This window comes from Pyrus communis, chromosome 6 (genome assembly GCF_963583255.1).
Source record: "Pyrus communis chromosome 6, drPyrComm1.1, whole genome shotgun sequence".
NCBI lineage: Eukaryota > Viridiplantae > Streptophyta > Magnoliopsida > Rosales > Rosaceae > Pyrus > Pyrus communis.
The window spans coordinates 24283471-24303103 of NC_084808.1; the positions used below are offsets into that span (position 1 = coordinate 24283471).

A 19633-nucleotide genomic window follows, 5' to 3' on the forward strand; every position below is an offset into this window, starting at 1 on the left:
GATTAGAAATCATTGTAAATTTCTTTTTATTTAAAATTAAATATAAACAGTACTTAACGAAAATTGACCGCACGATGTATGATGAACGGATGTGTTTAGAGGATCTCTAGAATTCTCACAAAGAGGGTCAGGAGAGGATCCTCATTCTTCTTAGTACACACAAGCTTAAGATTAATTAGGATCAATGAGAGGAGTGTCGAAGTCAGAATTTTAACGTAAAAATGCATGATAAGATGAACCTACCAGAGAAGACGCTGAGCTATTTTATCTCAGTTTGTTTAGACAATTTATTAAACATCTTATTTTGATGATAGACAAGCTCGGTGAGGACATAAAAATGAATAATTAGTCATATAGCATAACCAAAAGTGGAGACAATTGCGTTCATGGCGTCGTAATGTGGATTTTCCTAATAATTATATTGATTAGGATTAGTTTGGTTTGAACTTGATGCCCAACATTAGGGTTAGTAAACTAAACAGATTCAAAGTGATATGGATCGATATTTCATGTAACAATAATTGGGAAGCGAAGGTATCCCGCACGACTTGCAAAACGTGGTGGCGTTGGTGTCTGCACATGCAAATTGATTGTTGGCTGTGACAGGATAAAATAAACAAACCCTGGACTAAATAAAAAAGAACCAGATTAAAATACTAGTACCGATGAAAACATAGATATGCACGTATGTGAAAATATCAACAGATATATTGATTTCGATATCGGTTAGTTTCAATGTCGAACACTAGTTTAAACCAAATATAAGAGCTTTTTTCGATATTTAATTTATATATAAGAAATACCAACAAATTTGTCAATTTTGGCCGAAATAAAAAAATGTTTTCAATATGGGGTGGGTTTTAAACTTTACCCCTTTTCTATATCTTTCTTTAATTTTTTTTTTGAATATTTTAATATAATATCAACTGTTTCAAAAAAATTTCAAGACGCATCTACTAGCTGCCAACTGTTCTCAACCTCTCATGGTATGGCTGTCGGTTGGTCATAACTTCTTACACACTGACCAAGTTTGACCTCACTTTGCTAGTCTTCGACAGATAATACTTAACCAATGATGATGTTATAATCTGTGTTAATTGTTGAACAGATACTGCACTTTATGACGTACAAGTTAAAACTTGTACATGCAAGGAATTTCTTAGTACACACAAGCTTAAGGTTAGTTAGGACCAACGAGAGGAACGTCGAATTCAGAATTTTATCGTAATAGGACATGATAAAATAATCCTGCCGAAGAAGTTATTTCATCAAAAGCATTGCTTCCCTTTCTTTGAAAATAACTCAAAGTGAGATCAAGGTGTTGTTTGACCTTTTATTTTCACAACAACGATATGGTATTATATTGATAATAGATCTAAAGTAGTGGCGGATTACATAGCCCATGAAAACTCCTGAAAGGCCTAAGAGTTATTGTTAGACAACAAAACATCATGGATAATATTGAGGGTTCCTCAAACCAAGCACACTCGCATGGGGAGGATAAGGCATAGTGAGCAAGGCGGTGAGCAGCTTCATTTGCTTGGCGACGCACATGGGAAGCAGTAGCTCTAGTGATCCCTAGCAGCAAAGCCTTGGAATCTTCCACAACGTGCCCAATGGTTTACACATCCATGGAATTCTTTTGAAGTACTGTAACGATCTGGAGTGAATCACTCTCAAGGATCAAATTGTGTAAACCCCTATGCATATCCATAAGTAGACCTTTACAAGCCGTGAAGGCTTCACCATGAAGAGGCGAGGAGAGAAACTCAAACACCTAGGGTCGTGAATTGAGTGTTAGGTTCTTTGTGGAAGAAAAGATGAACCTTGTGCATTTGTTAGTTTGCTTTAGTTGTTTTAGTACTGCTATTTTGTTTCGGTTTTTTTAAGAAATTTTATCAAACATCTTGTTTTAATGACACTTATGCTCAGTATGAATATAAAAAGGGATAATCAGGCATATATCATTTATTAAAAGTGGAGGCAATTGCGTTCATGGCGCGAACTTGGATTTTCCTTAATAATAGAGTGATTAGGATTAGTTTGGTGCGAACTTGATGCCCAAAATTAGGGTTAGTAAACTAAACAGATTGGAGTGATATGGGTCGATATTCACGAAACAATAATTGGGAAGGGAAAGTATCCCGCACGTCTTGCAACACGTGGTGGCCTGGTGGGGTTTGGTTAGGTGGCGTTGGTGTTGTTATTGGATAAAATAAACAAACCCTAAATTAAATAAACAAGAAAAAAAGACAAACAAGTTGGCCCGCCTTCCAACTGGAGAAATCTCAGCCTCACATAATAATTAATATTCGTGAGCGGTGATCCATCCTGCGCTGTTGTTTGCTGTGCAAAGGGGACTCGTTGCATGATTTGAGATATCTTGACAATTTATAAGCCACCAAAAGTTGCTTGCCTTATTTTGCATCCTGCTGCGACTCTAATTTGGTTTGTTTATCGACGAATTGTTTGTTGGTACCTTTCTTCACATGCCATGCCATTAATCAATAATTTGAATAAATATTTTCTTTTGGTCAAATTTGGATAGGTCAGAATGACAACAAACTTGTAAAGAGTTGTTACAACTTATTTAAACTCGCGCAAGAGTCGAACTAAATGTCTAAAACCAAGCCATAAGAACAAGGTCATCCCAATAGAGAGGGCTAGGAGTCCAAAAACCAAAAAATGATATGATTTGTCAAAAAATTCATTTCCAACCAATGGTTAGGCTATAATTTTATCGAACCCACCAAATTATTATTTAGCCAAACAGGCATCTTGACCAAAATGTAGCCCCTCTTAACTTTTTTATGGAGTCAGATCTTTAGTTGTAATAATTAATTTAAGTTCCACGACTAAATTTAAAAACGTTCAATGGTATTTTAACTAAATTAACCAATTAATTTAAAGTACAAACTTAAAACTAATAAATTATTGAGAGGTTATGTTTAGCTTGGAAATGATATATGATTCTGAAGTGACATTATTCATTTAAAAATATTTTTTGCATGAATATATTTTTGGACGAAACTATGTTTAGCCTTTTCAATTAGAAATAGTCTAAGAGCTCAATCGCTTCTGTGAGGAGCTGCCACCATTTTTAACAATGGGATACACACCGCCATCAAAATAGAGAACATCACAACCAAATACAATTTTAGAAAACCCTACTGACCGTTAAACTAACGGTAAAGGTTTATGGCCACAGTTGCATTATAAATAAAGGAAAATGATTTCTACACATCATTTTTCTCATTTTTTACACTCATATTTAAAACTATCTTATGATTCTCTTTTGTTTTATCAGATCCAAAATGTCGAATATTGACTATTTAAAATTGAGAAGAGATCATCTCCTGATTTCTTCCATCAAGGTCACCGGATCAAGTGATCTGAGTCTTTAAAATTTTATCAAATGGCCTACCTGTTTTGACTTTGTAAAAGTTATAATAATTTTTTTATCATTAAATGAAATTTCAAAGATCTGAATCACTTGATTTAATGGTATTGATAGAAGAGATCCGGAGAGTGGCTCTTCTCTTTAAAATTGACGTTGAGTGAATCATATTCATACGTAAGTGGTCCCGTATTGGCTATTTGTTAGGCAAGAACACTTGAATTCGACTTAAATTAGTTCCGGTAAGTGGTCCCGTATTGGCTATTTGGCGGAACCTATATTTGGAAGAAAATAATATAAAATGTTTAAACAAAATTGTGAAATTGCCAGAAAAAGAAAGAATAAATGATACTACCCGACACGAATGCAACAAAGCGAGCGACGTTTGTACTTTATACGATACGCGGACCACGTGAAAGTCCAGCGCCAATTCAGAAAAGTCGAGTCAGAAGAATCAACTTTATCCTGGAAACTTCTAGTGCATCATTTACCACATTAATCACGTGACGTAATTGATGATTAAAAACTGCTAATCCAATTTTCAGTCGTCGCTCTAGAAGTGGAGATAGATTGATAAAGTAGGCCCAACGCCATTTCACCCTGGCCCAAATTAAATTTCATGCCCGGAATTAAACACTCCCTCATAATTAAAAACTGGTTATAGAGTGCGGTGATTTTCACATTCTCATTTTTTTCTTTTCTATTCTCCTTTCATTGTTTTCGTCTTTTTTTTTTTGGCTAACCATTGTTTTCGTCTCTTGATTTCCTTTAATTTTTCAACCTAAAGGTTGGAATAAAAGTACAATATTAACAAATGAAAGTGTGAAAAATTATTTCCCTTTCAAGAGCATCATCGTTCGGAAGTGAAGATTACAAAATTAGTAATGCTATTTAGGCACACAAAAGTAATTCACATGCTGAATTTTGTAAAACAAGTACATTTTCACATATTTGCATGTGACCAATATCTTAGTGGATAGGGTGTTAGATTTCTACTCATATGTCCTATTCTGAAACTCTTCCTTCCCTAAATTATTGTAATAGTTGAATTCTCCCATTCTCCCCTTTAATAATGATAAAATTAAAAATTTGAAAAAAAAATCCAGTTCAATATCTGTGGCCCAAAATTGCCCATTATATGTCAACTTTAATTGGGCTTTATGATGCATAGCGGGCAGGCCCAAACGACATTTTCAGCCCAAGACTTCACTCCGCCGTTAATTTTCAGTTTCAGCAAAACCCCTCTCGATCACGCTCCCTAATTTCAGAGATCTAATGGCGCTGCAACAGTTCGGGCGCACGAAGAGCGTGACGAAGCGGTCGAGCAAGTACTTGGAGGAGGCTCTGTACCTGAGGCTGTTCAAGGACGGCGGCTCGGAGGTGAGCGTTCGACAGCAGCTCAATGAAGTCCTCAAGAGCCGCAAGCGAGTTTACAAATGGGAGGTCGGCGACACTCTCAAGAAGCTTCGCGAACGCAAGCTATACTACCCTGCCCTCAAGGTCCGAAATCCCTAAATCCCAAGAGTAGTTTTTATAGTTACTTGATTTGTTGAATTTATGCCGAGTTTAGAAGTAGGATTTGATGGATTATTTTTTAATGTGTATGATTTGGAAACTTAGTAAAATGGTTGGAAGTGTTTATTGTAAATTTGATGATTTTGTTTGAGATTGTTACATCATTTTTGTATTCAGAGGTTAGAATGTATGAATGTTTGTCGAATCGCCAATGTGAACGTACGCTTATGTGTATATATGTGGATTTTGGCTATTCTTTGTATGTTTTTCTTTGGGGTGAATTATTTTCGATCGATGCCAATTTGAATTGATTCATTAGAAAATATCCAGCTCCACATCAGTACCCCTTGTTGATTTATACCACATTTCTTCTAGTCTCCTTTTCGAAAGATATTGGATTAGATAAAGCTTGATCCTTGAACATTTTTCTTTGTTTCTAGTTTATGTTTCCTTGTTCTCCCTTTTGTAATTTGAACTGCAAGGCAAGGCGTGTAGATGCTAAGCTGTTTTACATTACAGCTATCGGAAGCTATGGATAGAAGAGGAATGAACAAGGCAGTCAGTGATCAGGCAATACATCTTGATCTTGTTGCTAAAGCCCGAGGTATTCCTGCTGCGGAAAATTATTTCATTGATCTTCCTGAATCAGCAAAGACCCATCTCTGTTATGGTGCCCTGCTCAACTGTTACTGTAACGAATGGATGAGTGAAAAAGCTGAAGCCCTCATAGAAAAGATGAAGGCTCTTAACCTTCCTTTAACCTCCATGCCTTATAACAGCCTTATGACCCTTTACTCAAAAACTGGAAAGCCGGATAAGATCCCAGCCATCGTACAAGAAATGAAGGCCTGTAATGTCATGCTTGATTCCTATTCATACAATGTTTGGATGGGGGCACTTGCTTCTGTTAATGATATTTCTGGGGCTGAAAGGGTTATTGATGAGATGAAGAGGGATGGTCGAGTTGCCAGTGATTGGACCACGTATAGCAACTTAGCTTCAATTTTTGTTGAAGCCGGCATGTTTGAGAAGGCAGAAAATGCGCTTAAAGAATTGGAGAAGAAAAATTCGCGCCGAGATCTTTTGGCTTTCCAATTCCTCATTACATTGTATGGTAAAACAGGGAACCTGCGCGAAGTTTATCGTGTATGGCGTTCCTTGAGGCTGGCTTTCCCTAAGACTGCAAATATCAGTTATCTGAATATGATCCAGGTGTTGGTCAACTTGAACGACATACCGGGTGCAGAGAAAACTTTCAGGGAATGGGAATGTCAGTGCTCAACATATGATATTCGGGTAGCAAATGTGTTGATTGGAGCTTATGCTGAACAAGGTATGCTAGAGAAGGCGAAGGAGCTCAAGGAGCTGGCCCGCCGGAGAGGAGCCAAGCCTAATGCAAAAACCTGGGAGATCTTTCTGGATTATTATCTGAAGTCTGGAGAATATCAGTTGGCAGTTGATTGTGTTGCCAGTGCAATATCCATTGGTAGAGGGGATGGTAAGAAGTGGAGTCCGTCAAATAGGATTGTGAAAACCTTGATGGAGCATTTCGAGCAAGAGAAGGATGTTGATGGCGCAGAAGGTTTTCTGGAGATTCTGAAGAAGTCCGTAGAATCCTTGGGGGTTGATGTGTTTGAATCATTGATCAGAACTTATGCTGCTGCTGGAAGGACGAGTCCTGCTATGCGTGCTCGTTTGAAAATGGAGAAATTGGAGGTGAGTGAAGCCAGTAAAAAGTTGCTCGAGGCCGTATGTGTGGAATGAGATTTGTTTAACTTCAGATATGTATTTACTTCAGATTTTCAATTTCGAGGAAACGAGTTTTGCTGGTCTTGCTTGAGGGTTTTTGTTCTGATAATAAAACGTTCGTTTCTGCACCATAACAAGCAATCAAAGGATTATTGTTGTAATCTTGATACTGAGTTCAATTCTTGATTTAGTATGCGTTGCACCAATTGAGATTATTAAATAGAACCATGCTCCACCTAAGAAACCCAACTCTTAGGCTGGGGTTTTGGGCCCCATCCTTGATCACCAAATTAATAACACTCCTAAATTTGAACCCTTGTGAAATCAGAAGAAAAACTTAAGTGGAGACACAACATCGACTAACTATTACATCTGCATGGTATCTTTGACACTAACGTGTAATTTTTTGTATTTAGTCTTGCTCGAACTCATGGTAGTCACATGTTACGTGAGAAGTGCTAATACCGCAGCCCTACTGAAGTTTCGTTGCTATAGTTGATTGCTACGATGCCTTATCATTCTCTTGCAACCCCACCAATGTGTAATGGTGAGTGGCTGTTAGTCACCACTTGCATGAGAGTGTTGGATAGGATCGCCTCTTGTGCCAACTTACTCACACAAATGGGTGAGAGCTCTTGCATGTTTGTCTCAATGTTCTCACCTCTTGTGAGTAAATGCTGCATGAGACAATCATGCTTGATGAAAAATTCTCCATGCAGACGGCTGCACACTCAAAAGAGAGTGCAACCCTCCTGCCAAACAAGTTGTGTATGTCATTTTCGTGTCAGCTTTTCTTCATACCGTTATCTTAATAAGCTGTGTCGTGTCAAACTCGTAAATTTGACAGGTTCTTAACATGTGATCTGATAACGACTTGATTCATTGATGGTCGTATCGTTTTGTGTCGGGTTGACGGATCATGCAAGAAATTGGTGTGCCTAATGTCTAGATTTGGTAAGCAATATTTTATTTGGTTCTTAATGGGTGACATGATAACGATCTGACTTGTTAACAGGTTAACCTGTTATTTTCATGGCATTTTCATGTTGGGTCACCGGGTTGCGCAAAGAATTATCAGGCCTTGCGCCCCACTCGGGCCACCATTGAGTGAGATGAAGAATTTATCCACACGACTGGTTAGTGAGAGCTCCATTAAGATGTAGCGGAAGACCAGGCACACTTAGATGATCATAGATTGGATCGTCTCATTTGAATCTACTTTCCAAAGTCAATGCTCTCAACACTGATACTTCAATTCATGCAACATCATGGAATGTGAGATGATGTGCCTATTCATCCAAAAATACATTTGACAACCACCGACTTGGCTTCCAAGTCAGATTCTTTTTGAAGTCTTCTCTATTCTTCACTAGTTGCTTTGCTACAAAATGAGAGAGACTTCAAAGCATGTATATTATCATTGTGATTATTGCAACAGTGACAGATACATGAATTTTTCTTTTCAAAGTAAGATGAAACTCGCACGTCACTTTGCTTAGTTGCTCTTGGCTCTTTACCCTATCTCAACCTCTTTGAGACATTTTTCCGGACGTTTTTTTTTATCACTTTTGCAATCATACTCAAAGAGAAGATCAAAGGAACATAGGACAATTTTACGTATAATACAAATTAGGGGCATGCAACTGCATACACTAACCCTAATATTAGACTCGATTTCCATTGGAAGGAATCTGGTTTATAGGATAGTGTCGACACACTTTTTCCATAGCATCAAGTTTAATTATGAGTAATAAGAAATAAAGTAGACTTTAAGAAAAAGACTGAAACCCATATCATGCATGGAGGAGGCATCATCGACGTTTTCATGTGGGAACACGAAACAAGGACTGAGAAATATGCATAACATTGGTACTGTATGTCACTAATTAATATATTCATATGATTAGTTTTGGGGTTCAAGTTAATTAAATACATTATTGTATAGTTTAATGATTTTGTGTGTGTGAAACAGTACTGTCATTGTCTTCAAAGGCAAGTAACCCAACTGATGATCTTTGAGCACAATTTCTGTGCCATGAGTAAAGCTTCAGCTTCACAGTTGTAACCTTCGGCACGCATGGGACACCAACTTGTAATTATCTTTAATTAACAAATGAAAAAGAGGATTGACCCATTTTTCTTCCAACTTTTAAAGAGATGTCAATTTCACTTCCCAAACTTTAAAATTTTAGCCAATTATCCGTCTCAACTTTTATAATTAGCCAATTTTTTCCCATGAATTTTAATTTTAGCCGATTATCCTCCTGAACTTTTATAATTGACAAATTTCCCCCCTTAATTCTAAAATTCAAGCAAAAAGTTGTGAACTAGCGAAAGCAAAGAAAAAGATAAAATTACCTTTTTGGAATTATAAAATTAAACTTCAGGGGAAATTTGTCCAATTACAAAAGTTCAGGAGCTAATCGGTTAAATTAATAGTTCAGGGGTAATTGATCAATTATAAAAGTAGCGTATTAATAAACTAGATAGGGTTTTCAAAGCTACACTATTTTATTTTTTGGGTTTTTGAGACATTTTCCACTCAATATATAAATTTTACTTTTCTTTTGGACCAATCATTATACGATTTTTTTGCCTTATGTATACTCTTAATTCTTTCTTGATTTGTTTAATCTAATCGTTAAAAAAAAACCTAAAAGAAGTGAAAATAATTGTGCAAAAATCAGACACAATTTCGCATGTATTTCCACAAGAGTATGAAAAATGACAAGCCATAGTATATTTCACTAATTTTTTTTGCCCAAAATTTACATAAGTCCCAAAGGGTGGTATAATGAATGGATAACCTGTTAGTTGGGAGATAAAGAAAGAGGGATTAATAAGAAAGGAAACAAATACAAGAAATATACCCCAAACTGAATTGCCGATGGTTTAACCCAAAATCACCCGAGAAAAAAAAAAGAAAATGGAAAATTTGAATATTATGTAAATATAAAACCCTAGCTGTATACCTTTCCCTTAGGGACACCTCACATTTCTTCCAGGACCTCCATAGTAAAAATAATTCCCCCAAAAGTTGTTAATCCCTCCTTGAATGTCGTAGCAATTTGGATGATCAGCCAAAACTTTAAGGTTGGATAATGGGATTAAGCTGTTATCCCAATCCACAACCTGCATGTTTCGAAAATATGAAGCTTTTCCAAACCCTTCACCCGCAAAGTGCCCACTGCCCATCTGTGTAGCTGTGTGGGAGCCTGAAGGCCTCGAGTTCACAACTTCTCCACCGAATTGTACCATGCTTGCGTGGTCTTGAAGGTGAGTGAACAAGAATGATGGCCAGTATCCGACTAGGACTCCGTTCCCGAATTCCAGCCACCAATTTCCATGCTTTGGATCCTACAATATGTCAATAAAGTTTTTTAATTTCTTCTTCTTCTTCAGTACTGCTACTCATCCATGAAAACTAGTTAGTTGGTTCATGATACTAATACACCGGTTTTATTCGAGCGAAATTGAGGAGGTGAAAGTAAATAGAGAACATAGGTACTTAAACACTTGAGCTACAAACGACTTGCACGGTGATTACAAAAGCATATGGGAAGTGAGTAAAATGGATAAAGCAAAACAAAGTTGATTGTAATGTGTCACATTCTTCTTGAGGAGTAAAAATAAAGGAAAACCCTAGAAAAGAACAAAGCAAATGATGAAAGAGCCCAGGAGCTCTTTCTCAGTGAAAAAAAGAAGGGAATCTGGCAAAGCAGAAAAGCACGAGGAATTCACAGCCCATTATTTTGGAATTTCCCAGTGCAGCAGTGCACGCCTGTGGATAATTTTTATATTCTGGTGTTAGGGTTTTCACTCTTTTTGTCACTTCTGGATGAATATTTGTTGGCTTGTTGCAGTTCAGGCATTTGGTTAGGGTTCTTTAACATGGCAATCCTCTAGCACATGGGACACTTCTAAATCTGTGGAGGGCCATTACTGACCGTTCAGATTTGCATACTTTTTTGAAGTTTCATGATTGAGGAAACTATACAAATCGCACGGTCAAGTGTCATCCATCACCAAATACCTATGCTATAAAGTATTTACCTTCCAGGTACATAGGGACCCAGAAAATTCTTGGCCGTGGGTCCTGAAGCACCTAACTTTGCATGCACAAAAATGGACTGATAAGGTGACATAACTAAAAAACCTCTAAGTAGGACACCATTTCCATGCCAGATTTACTAAGTAGGTTTTTTTTTTTTTTTTTGTTTTGTTGGAAAAATACATAGGGAGATAAGCATATGTTTAAATTTCCAAGCTATATATGCATCTGAGTTCGAACATCCTTCTTGTAGCTTAGATTAATTAAATAGAAACATGGTATGAAAAGAAAAGGTAAGGAAGATATACAGTTACCTTCCAAATCAACAAGCTAATATCAAATTGTCCACCATGGTAGGAAGAAGTTGGAGAAATTGCAGCTCCAATGGCGATTCTACTATTGGTCTGAACAAAACCCGAACACAGCAAATTGTAGCATCCAGTTGCTTGATATGCATCCGTCTGCAATTAACAAATTAATTATTATTATGTGTATAACTATTTATCATTATTATAATAATTATTATTATAATATCTTATGCTTGAAGTGGAAGGCAAGGTGATTTTGTATACTTACAGTCCAATAAGTAAAGAATCTGGGGTAGTTGTCCCCATAAAGCTCTGGGCTGACCTGCACAAAATTAAATGAATTTAGCCCCCATTAATACAGAGAAGAAGAAGACTCAAAGCAGAGAGGTAGTTGAGCAGTAAGCCTTGAATACCAAAATTATTGTTTCATATTAAATGTGTTGAAATTTAAGTACTCTTCCACCGTCATATTACGCGGTACCCTGTAGCTATCGTTTGTATTTTCTTTAAAAATTTGTAACCAGTTCTATTTGTGCATATTCCGAGAATGATAGCCCGGCTGGTTCAATTATTAAACAAAGGGAATTAGAGGGGAAGTTTAGTGATGAAATATAAACATGCCTGCCAACCAGCTTCAATGGTGTTGAGATCATCACCAAAAGAACCAGAGATGACCCACAATTGAGACAAGCTAAATTCGTATTGATTAACAACTGTGGGGGCCCACACATTGATGCTTGCTTTGGCTCCATAGTACTGATCTCCACTCACATACCCAACTGCATGCTGCAATTGCAAACCCAGTTATCATAAACCACAATCAGTGCATAATTATTTGATTTAAATTTTACTAATCTGATTTTTCGTGTATTTTTGTACAAAAAAAAAGAAAAAAAAAAAAAATATATATATATATATATATATATATATATTCTGCAGGGCATGAAAACATGGTGAGTTGCAAGTTCCTTGGGAATCGGTGCAACTCCAAGCAGCAGAAGCAGCCATGAAAGCCTGTAATTACTACTATTGGAAACTGGAAGCTCAATTTCTCTTCAGATACTGAGATAATCTGTGTTTATTTTTATCATATTACATGTCAATTAAATGGGAAAAAAACGAAAACACAAAAAAAAAAGTGCAGAAAAAAAGCAGTAGATCACTGACTTTATTCTCATATACATATACATATATATAATAAAAAGAAAAAGATGACTTAATTGAAAAAATTAGTAAAAAAGCAGTTTTTGTACCTATACTCTTTCATTCATTTCCTCAATTAAATAAGATTAAATGACTGAAATTTTTTTTTTTTGGTCGAATGACTGAAATTAATTAAATTAAAGTGATGGTGACTCTTGGGAGGAGACAAATTCTGGGATTTCCTCTGTTTCTTGTTTGGTCAATTCACAAGCACTAACCTCATGGCCGTTGCTGGATGTATCTCTTCTGACATGCCTACTTAGTTTTCTTCCAAATCTTTTAACAGAGCTTGCTCTCATCATATCCTCCTCTCTTGTTCTTCTAACTGGAACTGTTCCTTCTGGGCAGAGATTTCCTGACATGCTCCACAGCTGGTAGTTTTCAGTCGCCATTTCTAGAGGGCTCCGGCCTTTCGGTCTCTCCGGCGGGTCCTGAATATTCAAATAAAACAAGTTATGAACTTATAAAGACTTCTCCTTTGCCGGCTCGTCAGCTTAGACCAATTTGATAACCATTTCGTGTTTTAGTTTATAGTTTTTATTTTTCATTTTCTATGCAATGTTTTGATAATAAGTAAAAAGCTAAAAACTGCAAACGAAATGGTTATCAAGCGGCCGTTAAGAATTTCCGGTTTTCTAACAACCCTAGTAAAATTTGAATCTGCTTATGGAAGTTTTAAGTACCAATGGCTTCTGTCCTTTTAACTGGGGATGATCAAAAGCTGGTTGGTGATGAGAAAGAACACAATCTATAAGATCGCCATCCGGACTCTGAAGAATCAACAAACAAAACCCAACAAATTACAAAAAAGAACAGAGCAAAAACTGAGGAAAACAGAGCAAAGTGAAAGTAAAAATGCCTGAATTGTCTTGAGAGCAGGCTTGTTGATCTTGTTAAGACGTGCTCTTATAATCTTCAACTTCTTCAATTCTTTTTCGGGATTCAACGTCTGATTGGCGGTGCTTTCGCGGCGGATATCGGAGGAATGGGCCACCGGACACATTGAAGAAGCAACAAGAAGGAAGCAAACAAGAATGGGGATGATTGGGGAAATCTTGGGGTAGCTACAAGCCATATTGCTTGAGAAACTTTCTTGTTTTTTTGCTTTTGTTGAATCCTTTTCTTCGTGTTGTTGGTGTTGTCTTCTTCTGGGGTCATACAATTCGCAGCATAAAATATTGGTGCTATTTTCTGTCCATGGAAGCTCAGCTCCCACCAAATCCAATATCCAATACACGACGACCATATTCTAAGAAGAAACCCTACTCACTACCTCACCATTTCCAAGGATTTGGAACCCCCAAAAAATAAGAGAAAAACTTGCTTCTATTCTTCTTCTTCTGCTCTCTCTCCCCTCTCCGTTTCTCTCTCTACAGCTCTCAGAGGGGTTCTAAATTCTAATTAAATATAGAGCTTGGTTCTATGTTCTGACAAAATTGAGCTTCTGGGAATGAGCAGATTAATAAAGAAGCAGATGGGTTGTGTTTTCTTAAAGTTTTGGCCATGTGGGTGGGGAGGTATAAATACTGGGTAGTGATGAAATCATGCTCAAAATTTTAAATTTGGAAAATAAAATAGAAAAAAAAAAGGAGGGAGAGAGAGAGAGAGAGAGAGAGAATGTGTATGGTGGAACCCGGATCCTCTTCGGGTCCAAAAATTTTGAGCCTAAGAATCAAATCATCTAGATCGTTGAAGTTTGATTCAACGGCTACAATTATTATAACTTTAGAGGCTTCTATAGTTGTTAGATTAAATTTTAACGGTTTAGATTATTTAATTCTTAAGCTCAGATCTTTTGGATCCGGAGGCTATCCGGGTCCGTGTATGGTGTAGTGTGTGTTTCCAGTCTCCAATACGAAGACTGAAACTTTAGCTTTTGTGTTAATTTTATAGGGGGAAATGGGATTGATTTCTGTTGTTCTTTACTTCTTGCCCCCAGGGAGAGATGGGAATTACACTTGAGTCTGGGTTTCCAAAGTTCTTTGCTTTGGGTGTGTCACCTTTCTCCCTTCCCTAGATGTTCTTTCTGTCAGCCGTGCTAGGTTTATATCATCTCCCAATTTCCAAATTTTACCATTTTAATTATTTTTTTACTGCAATTGTGACATTGTCTTGTAACTTTATTAATATGTAAGTTAAATTACAAATAGATGATAGAGTTAAAATGCACTAGTTAAACACGTAATAGAGTTAAAATGCACTAGTTAAACACGTGTTATACAATAAATAAATAAGTAACATCACATAAAATTTTAAAACTCAGTACTTTACAGACTAAAAACAACACACTCTAATTTTGATCGTGTATTTTTTTTTTTTTTTTTTGTGTTTCATTTATATTTTAAGGGATTGGATATTAACAGGAAAAAAAGAAGAAGAAGATGAATATCGTTAAATTTTGTTAAACTTCAATATTAGAATACTTAATGTTGATTTAATATTTAATTATAGCATCCCTTAATCTAACTGGATTTCATCTGAGAACAAAGCAACTTTTGGAGCTGTCTTTTTATGCGACGCGTCATATTGTGTTGGGCATGCTGAGTTGGCAGTTGGCATGCGTACCTGGTTATGTCCAGTCATTGCATGCTTAATTATGCACTCACCCATGCATTTCATTATCGTTAAATTACGTTTCGTTGATCGATCTTGATATTTTGTTTGGTTAATTGCCTTAAGAGAACAGCTATTATCCCACTAATTATCATGTTAATAGTATAAGAATTTCATTTCTTTGTGAAGAACAATACACATTAAATATCAAAGGTATTCTACGACGAAAAAATAAATCCAGATATAAATATGAAGAGAAAGCATATTATTATAATTAACTTGACTAAATATGGGTTTGTAGTTGACTTGCTCAATTAATTAGATGATAAAGAGATTGGTGTTCCCCTTAAAAGTTGTTGATAATTATTGCCCTAAATAGAAGGATCACATCCCATGTTCTTGCTCTCATTTTGTTTTGTTTTTGTTTCAAATTTATCATCCAAAGCTACAACTTCTATAACACATGGCATAAAAGAACAAAAAAAAACTACTGTAGTGATCAACATTCAACTCCTGGGAGACATGATTTATATAAGAAGAATTTTTATCTAAAATGACCACTGAGATTGTCTTTAATTCCTCACTTTGGTCCATAAGATTTAAAATCAATAAAAGTGATCTCTAAGATTGTTTACCTTCAATCATTCTGGTCATTTTGCGAAAAATCTCCACTAAATTAAAGAAATCACCAGTTCAAGTGGAAGAATTGATTTGACAAAACTACTTCAATTTCATAGAGATTTTTCATGAAATGAACAAAATGATTGATAGTGGACAATCTAAGAGATCATTTATATCAATTTTAAATTTTAATTATCAAAATGAAGAGTTATGCAAATTGCAAAAATCATTTTGACTAAAACAAACCTTCATATAAATGCATCAATTGAGAAGAATATCAGCAAATGCCATTGAGATTTTGTCATCATGACCTCCAATTCATTTTTTTTCTTGTTGTACATTAAAATTGAAATTAACTTGTCTTGACATTTGATTCTGTTCGAGCTGTTTTAATAATGGATAGAGGCCACGATGCATGGCTTGGTCAAATGCACAAATACCAACAGTGATCGTGATCACCAATAAATTGGACTCTTATGTTAATTTCTAGTAGTTCCTTCTAATTCACTTCTGCTCAATTATTAAATCAATATTTTATCGTGTTTAAACAATTGAAGTTAATATGCAAACCAGTCGCTTAACTGTTGTTTCAAGCATATGATGCAAGTCTCAAAAGTTTTTGCGGCAGTTATCTATTCCGATCTCTTTCTTTATCTGTTTCCGATCGCGGTGGCTCTCTCACTCTGTCGAAAAGAGCCTTCAATATATGATTGTGGCCGCTCTTTGTTTTGTCGATGAGAGTTTTCATGATTATAGTCGTGGGTATGACTTTTTTAATAATTTTTTTTGCATTTGTAATATCATCATTTACCATGCATGCAGTACTGGAATCTGTATTTTTTTACATTATTGTGTATGAGAGGAGACTGGTTAAATTTGTACGTGGGAACACCAAGGGTGGGCTACCTTTCCACAAAACTCCATTCTCTTTTTAGGGTTTTGGCAATGATGCCTGCCACCTCCTCTTCATTCCCTTCTATCTTATTTTGTATTTTATATCAAATTATTTTTTGCTAATTCTTATGAGAACTCTACTGACCAAACTTTAGAAATACAAAGCGTATATGATATACCTAGCTACAGATGATAAGTTGGCACAAGCAATTAAGATATCTTTAATTAGTCAAACCAAACACCTCTATCTCTATCAAAGTTTTGCGCAGTATCTAATATTAACGCTACAACATTAAAGCCACGGCTGCAATTTGGATCTACTCAAACTTCGATTTTGGGTGTTTGATACCTAAAAATCGATTTGAAACTACTTAGACTTATTATGACATGTAAGGAGTTAGTTTTGGTTATAGGCAAATCACAATTTTAAGTGTGCATAAATTTTTGTTTATTGATTTTAATTAATATAGTTTTCCAAACATATCAGGCTGTAATTTATAAAGAATCAACAAGAAATATTTCATATAGAGGGTGCGGAGTGTGGACTCTATGGCTTGGTCTTGTACATGTAGCATTTGGGGGTCAATAACCATTATTAGCGTTTCCTTAAGGATAACCCATGTTTTGGGGCCTAATATGGTTCATTAATTAAGATTAGGTTTATATATGGCAAAATTCTTTTAAGCTTAAAGCTGATTGAAAGGCTGCAAAAGTATTGTGTAGTTGCCTTTGAAGGGGAACAAAGGCAATATTTTGAAAAGAAAAAGGTCACACTAATAATTAGGAAACACATTATATATTGGATGCAATGGTGGATATAGGATTCGAACTCAGAGTCTTAGTGTTGTTGTCAGCTGAACCATGTTGCATGTCAACAAATATCAACAATATGATGAGTGATATCGAGAGCTTTTGTCGATTATTGTCGACGCAATTTACTGAGATATGTCTAGCAAACATTAAATCAAGCACTTTGTAGGTACAAAAATGACTCACATCAAACATTCGGAGAATCTCCCAAAAACCTTCACGTGCGTTTTTCTTGACCTCCAAAACAACCTTGATCCCAATGTACTTCCACCTTGTGTATCTCTAATTCTCTACTAATTAATAAAACGCTCATGGTCAACCAAAATCCTATGAAATTACCAATTTAACCCTCTAATTAAAACAGAACATGAATAAAAAATATGGGGCAGAAATGTAATTTCACACAACCAAGTTTTGCTGTTTTTTTTCAAAGCCTCACCTACATATAATCCTAACATATCTCTAATTAAAAAAAAAAAAAAAAAAAAAAGACTTCCCACTCCCACATTCTCTATCACTCTCTTCCGCAGAAATATAATTTCACACAACCAAATTTTGCTGTTTTTTTTTTAAAGCCTCACCTACATGTAATCCTAATATATCTCTAATTAAAAATAAAAAAATAAAAAATTTTTCACTCCCACATTCTCTATCACTCTCTTCCTTTCTCCTTCTATTTCAAAAACAAAAATAAAAAATTTGTGTGTGCACATGTGCTAGTTTATATTAAACAAACAAACAAAAAAGCCAAGTTATCGAGTGATGACATAAGCCATGCGTGTGCGTTATATACTGTTTCTTTTTACTGGGGTAGAAGAATTCAGGTGAACAAATAAAATTATATCCGAGTAGAACAGACTCAATAGAGTATAAGAAATTTTAGTTGATTATTAGCAAAAACAACCGTATATTCCCGTGAGCATATTATGCGTGCATGCATCACGATGATGTTTGCATGGAAATAATTAAGAATTTGGATCCTCTTAATTGCTGGAAATTATCATTATCGAAAACAGATTTTTAAGAAAAATTAAGCCTGATTATATATAATCCCAGCTCATTCTGCGTGGAGTGAAGAATTACTCTGTGTGATGAAACCATGTGATGCTATCGTATCATGAAATAAAATTCAGTGTTTCCCTTTTCATCAGCCTCGTAGAAGAAAAGCTCAACTTCTATGATAAATATTTAGACAGAATAAACAAAACTAATTTGAGGAATGTTTCCACTGTATGGACACTCGATAATCTTACACTACTTACTGGCATATTTTTAGAGGGCCCTAGTGACTATATTATATATATAGCATGGATATGTGACAATGTTTATATATTTTCTACATATTTATGAAAATTATTTTGTAATGTATTTTAACAATCTGAACTATTTATTTTTATAATATTATTTATAGTGCTTAAAAAAAATGAATTTTTATATACCTAGATATAATGATGGTGTTTCTATCTTGGAGCAATGATACGGGCGATGTGAGGCCATGAGGCATCTGGAAAAAGTAAAAGGAATGCTTTTGCTAATCAGAGAAGGGCCACTATGTGTGCATTATATTATGGATCCGGATTCTCTGCCCTCTCACTTTCCATATATTCTTATTCCTTCTTATTTTATGGGGTCATAATTAAACCACGTCAATATTTTATATTGATTTTTTTTTAGAGATAATAAGATAAAAAATAATAGTAATATAAAATGTTAACGTGATTTAACCGTGATCGTACAAATAGAAATGAATGAAAGTATAGAAAATGAAAGGGCAGATAAGCCAGTTCCTCATATTATTTGACATATCAGAATGGGAGCCAAAGTTCACCTTTTTGACATTTCTCACTTCTGCTGTATTCTTGCATTGACTCTAGAAGAGCTGCATGACGTGTAATGTCACTTCAAAGTTACCATGTTTTTCTCTTTTCCTATTTAGTGTGTATTTACATTAGTTACCATTTTGGTAACGTGACATGTTTGCTCAAATTCTTTATATTAAAATTCATTATCACTAGAAGAAAATGTGAAAAGAGTTTATCTATAGTTTAAGTTAAGGAAATTGTTATTAATATTTCAAAAATCTTATTATACACTTCAAATTTTTTATATTTGGAAAGAAAAATACACTTATGAGGAGTGTAGAATAAGATTTTTGAAGTGCAAATAACACTTCCATAAGTTAATGTCGATTGTTAATGTTCACTCGTACACCCGAGTTTTTTTTATGTTTTATTCTATATTTTCCAATCTCGCTAGTGTTAAAGTAACGAAGTTCCTGATAAAAAGGTGATGGAATTGACCAAAGACTCACTGGCCTTGATAGCCATCTAAAACATTTGGAATAAAAAGTGTTTAATTGGAGACAACATGACTACTATGAGCAGCTTCTTGTCATGGAATAAGAACCCCACAAGCAACCAAAGGTGAGCTTTTTGAGTCTCGATTCCTCCTAGAAAGCTTTAACAAGATGATCGGCTTAAAAATCTGAAAGAGAATTGGGAGTTTCGTTGCCACATTTTGCGGGAAGTAGTG

At 35.4% G+C, this 19633-nt stretch overlaps 2 protein-coding genes across 3 annotated transcripts; one reads left to right on the forward strand and one right to left on the reverse strand.

Moving 5' to 3' along the window:
* The first annotated feature begins 4630 nt into the window (after positions 1-4630).
* On the forward strand, positions 4631-6858 carry LOC137737926 (large ribosomal subunit protein mL101 (rPPR4)-like). 2 transcript variants are annotated; one of them, XM_068477512.1, is made up of 2 exons: positions 4631-4897; positions 5408-6858. In XM_068477512.1, exons 1-2 carry the CDS (start codon positions 4673-4675, stop codon positions 6674-6676), a joined length of 1494 nt encoding a protein of 497 aa, XP_068333613.1. In that variant the 5' UTR covers positions 4631-4672; the 3' UTR covers positions 6677-6858. The 2 variants fall into 2 exon arrangements, with proteins under 2 accessions (XP_068333613.1, XP_068333614.1); XM_068477513.1 differs by having other exon boundaries at positions 5432-6858.
* A 2495-nt stretch (positions 6859-9353) lies between these two features.
* On the reverse strand, positions 9354-13696 carry LOC137737800 (protein neprosin-like). Its single transcript, XM_068477357.1, has 7 exons — positions 13083-13696; positions 12907-12993; positions 12442-12654; positions 11642-11806; positions 11289-11342; positions 11027-11173; positions 9354-10018 (listed from the first exon to the last, which is right to left on the reverse strand). The coding sequence occupies exons 1-7, from the start codon at positions 13467-13469 to the stop codon at positions 9641-9643; spliced, it is 1431 nt and encodes a 476-aa protein (XP_068333458.1). The 5' UTR covers positions 13470-13696; the 3' UTR covers positions 9354-9640.
* Between the last annotated feature and the right edge of the window lie 5937 nt (positions 13697-19633).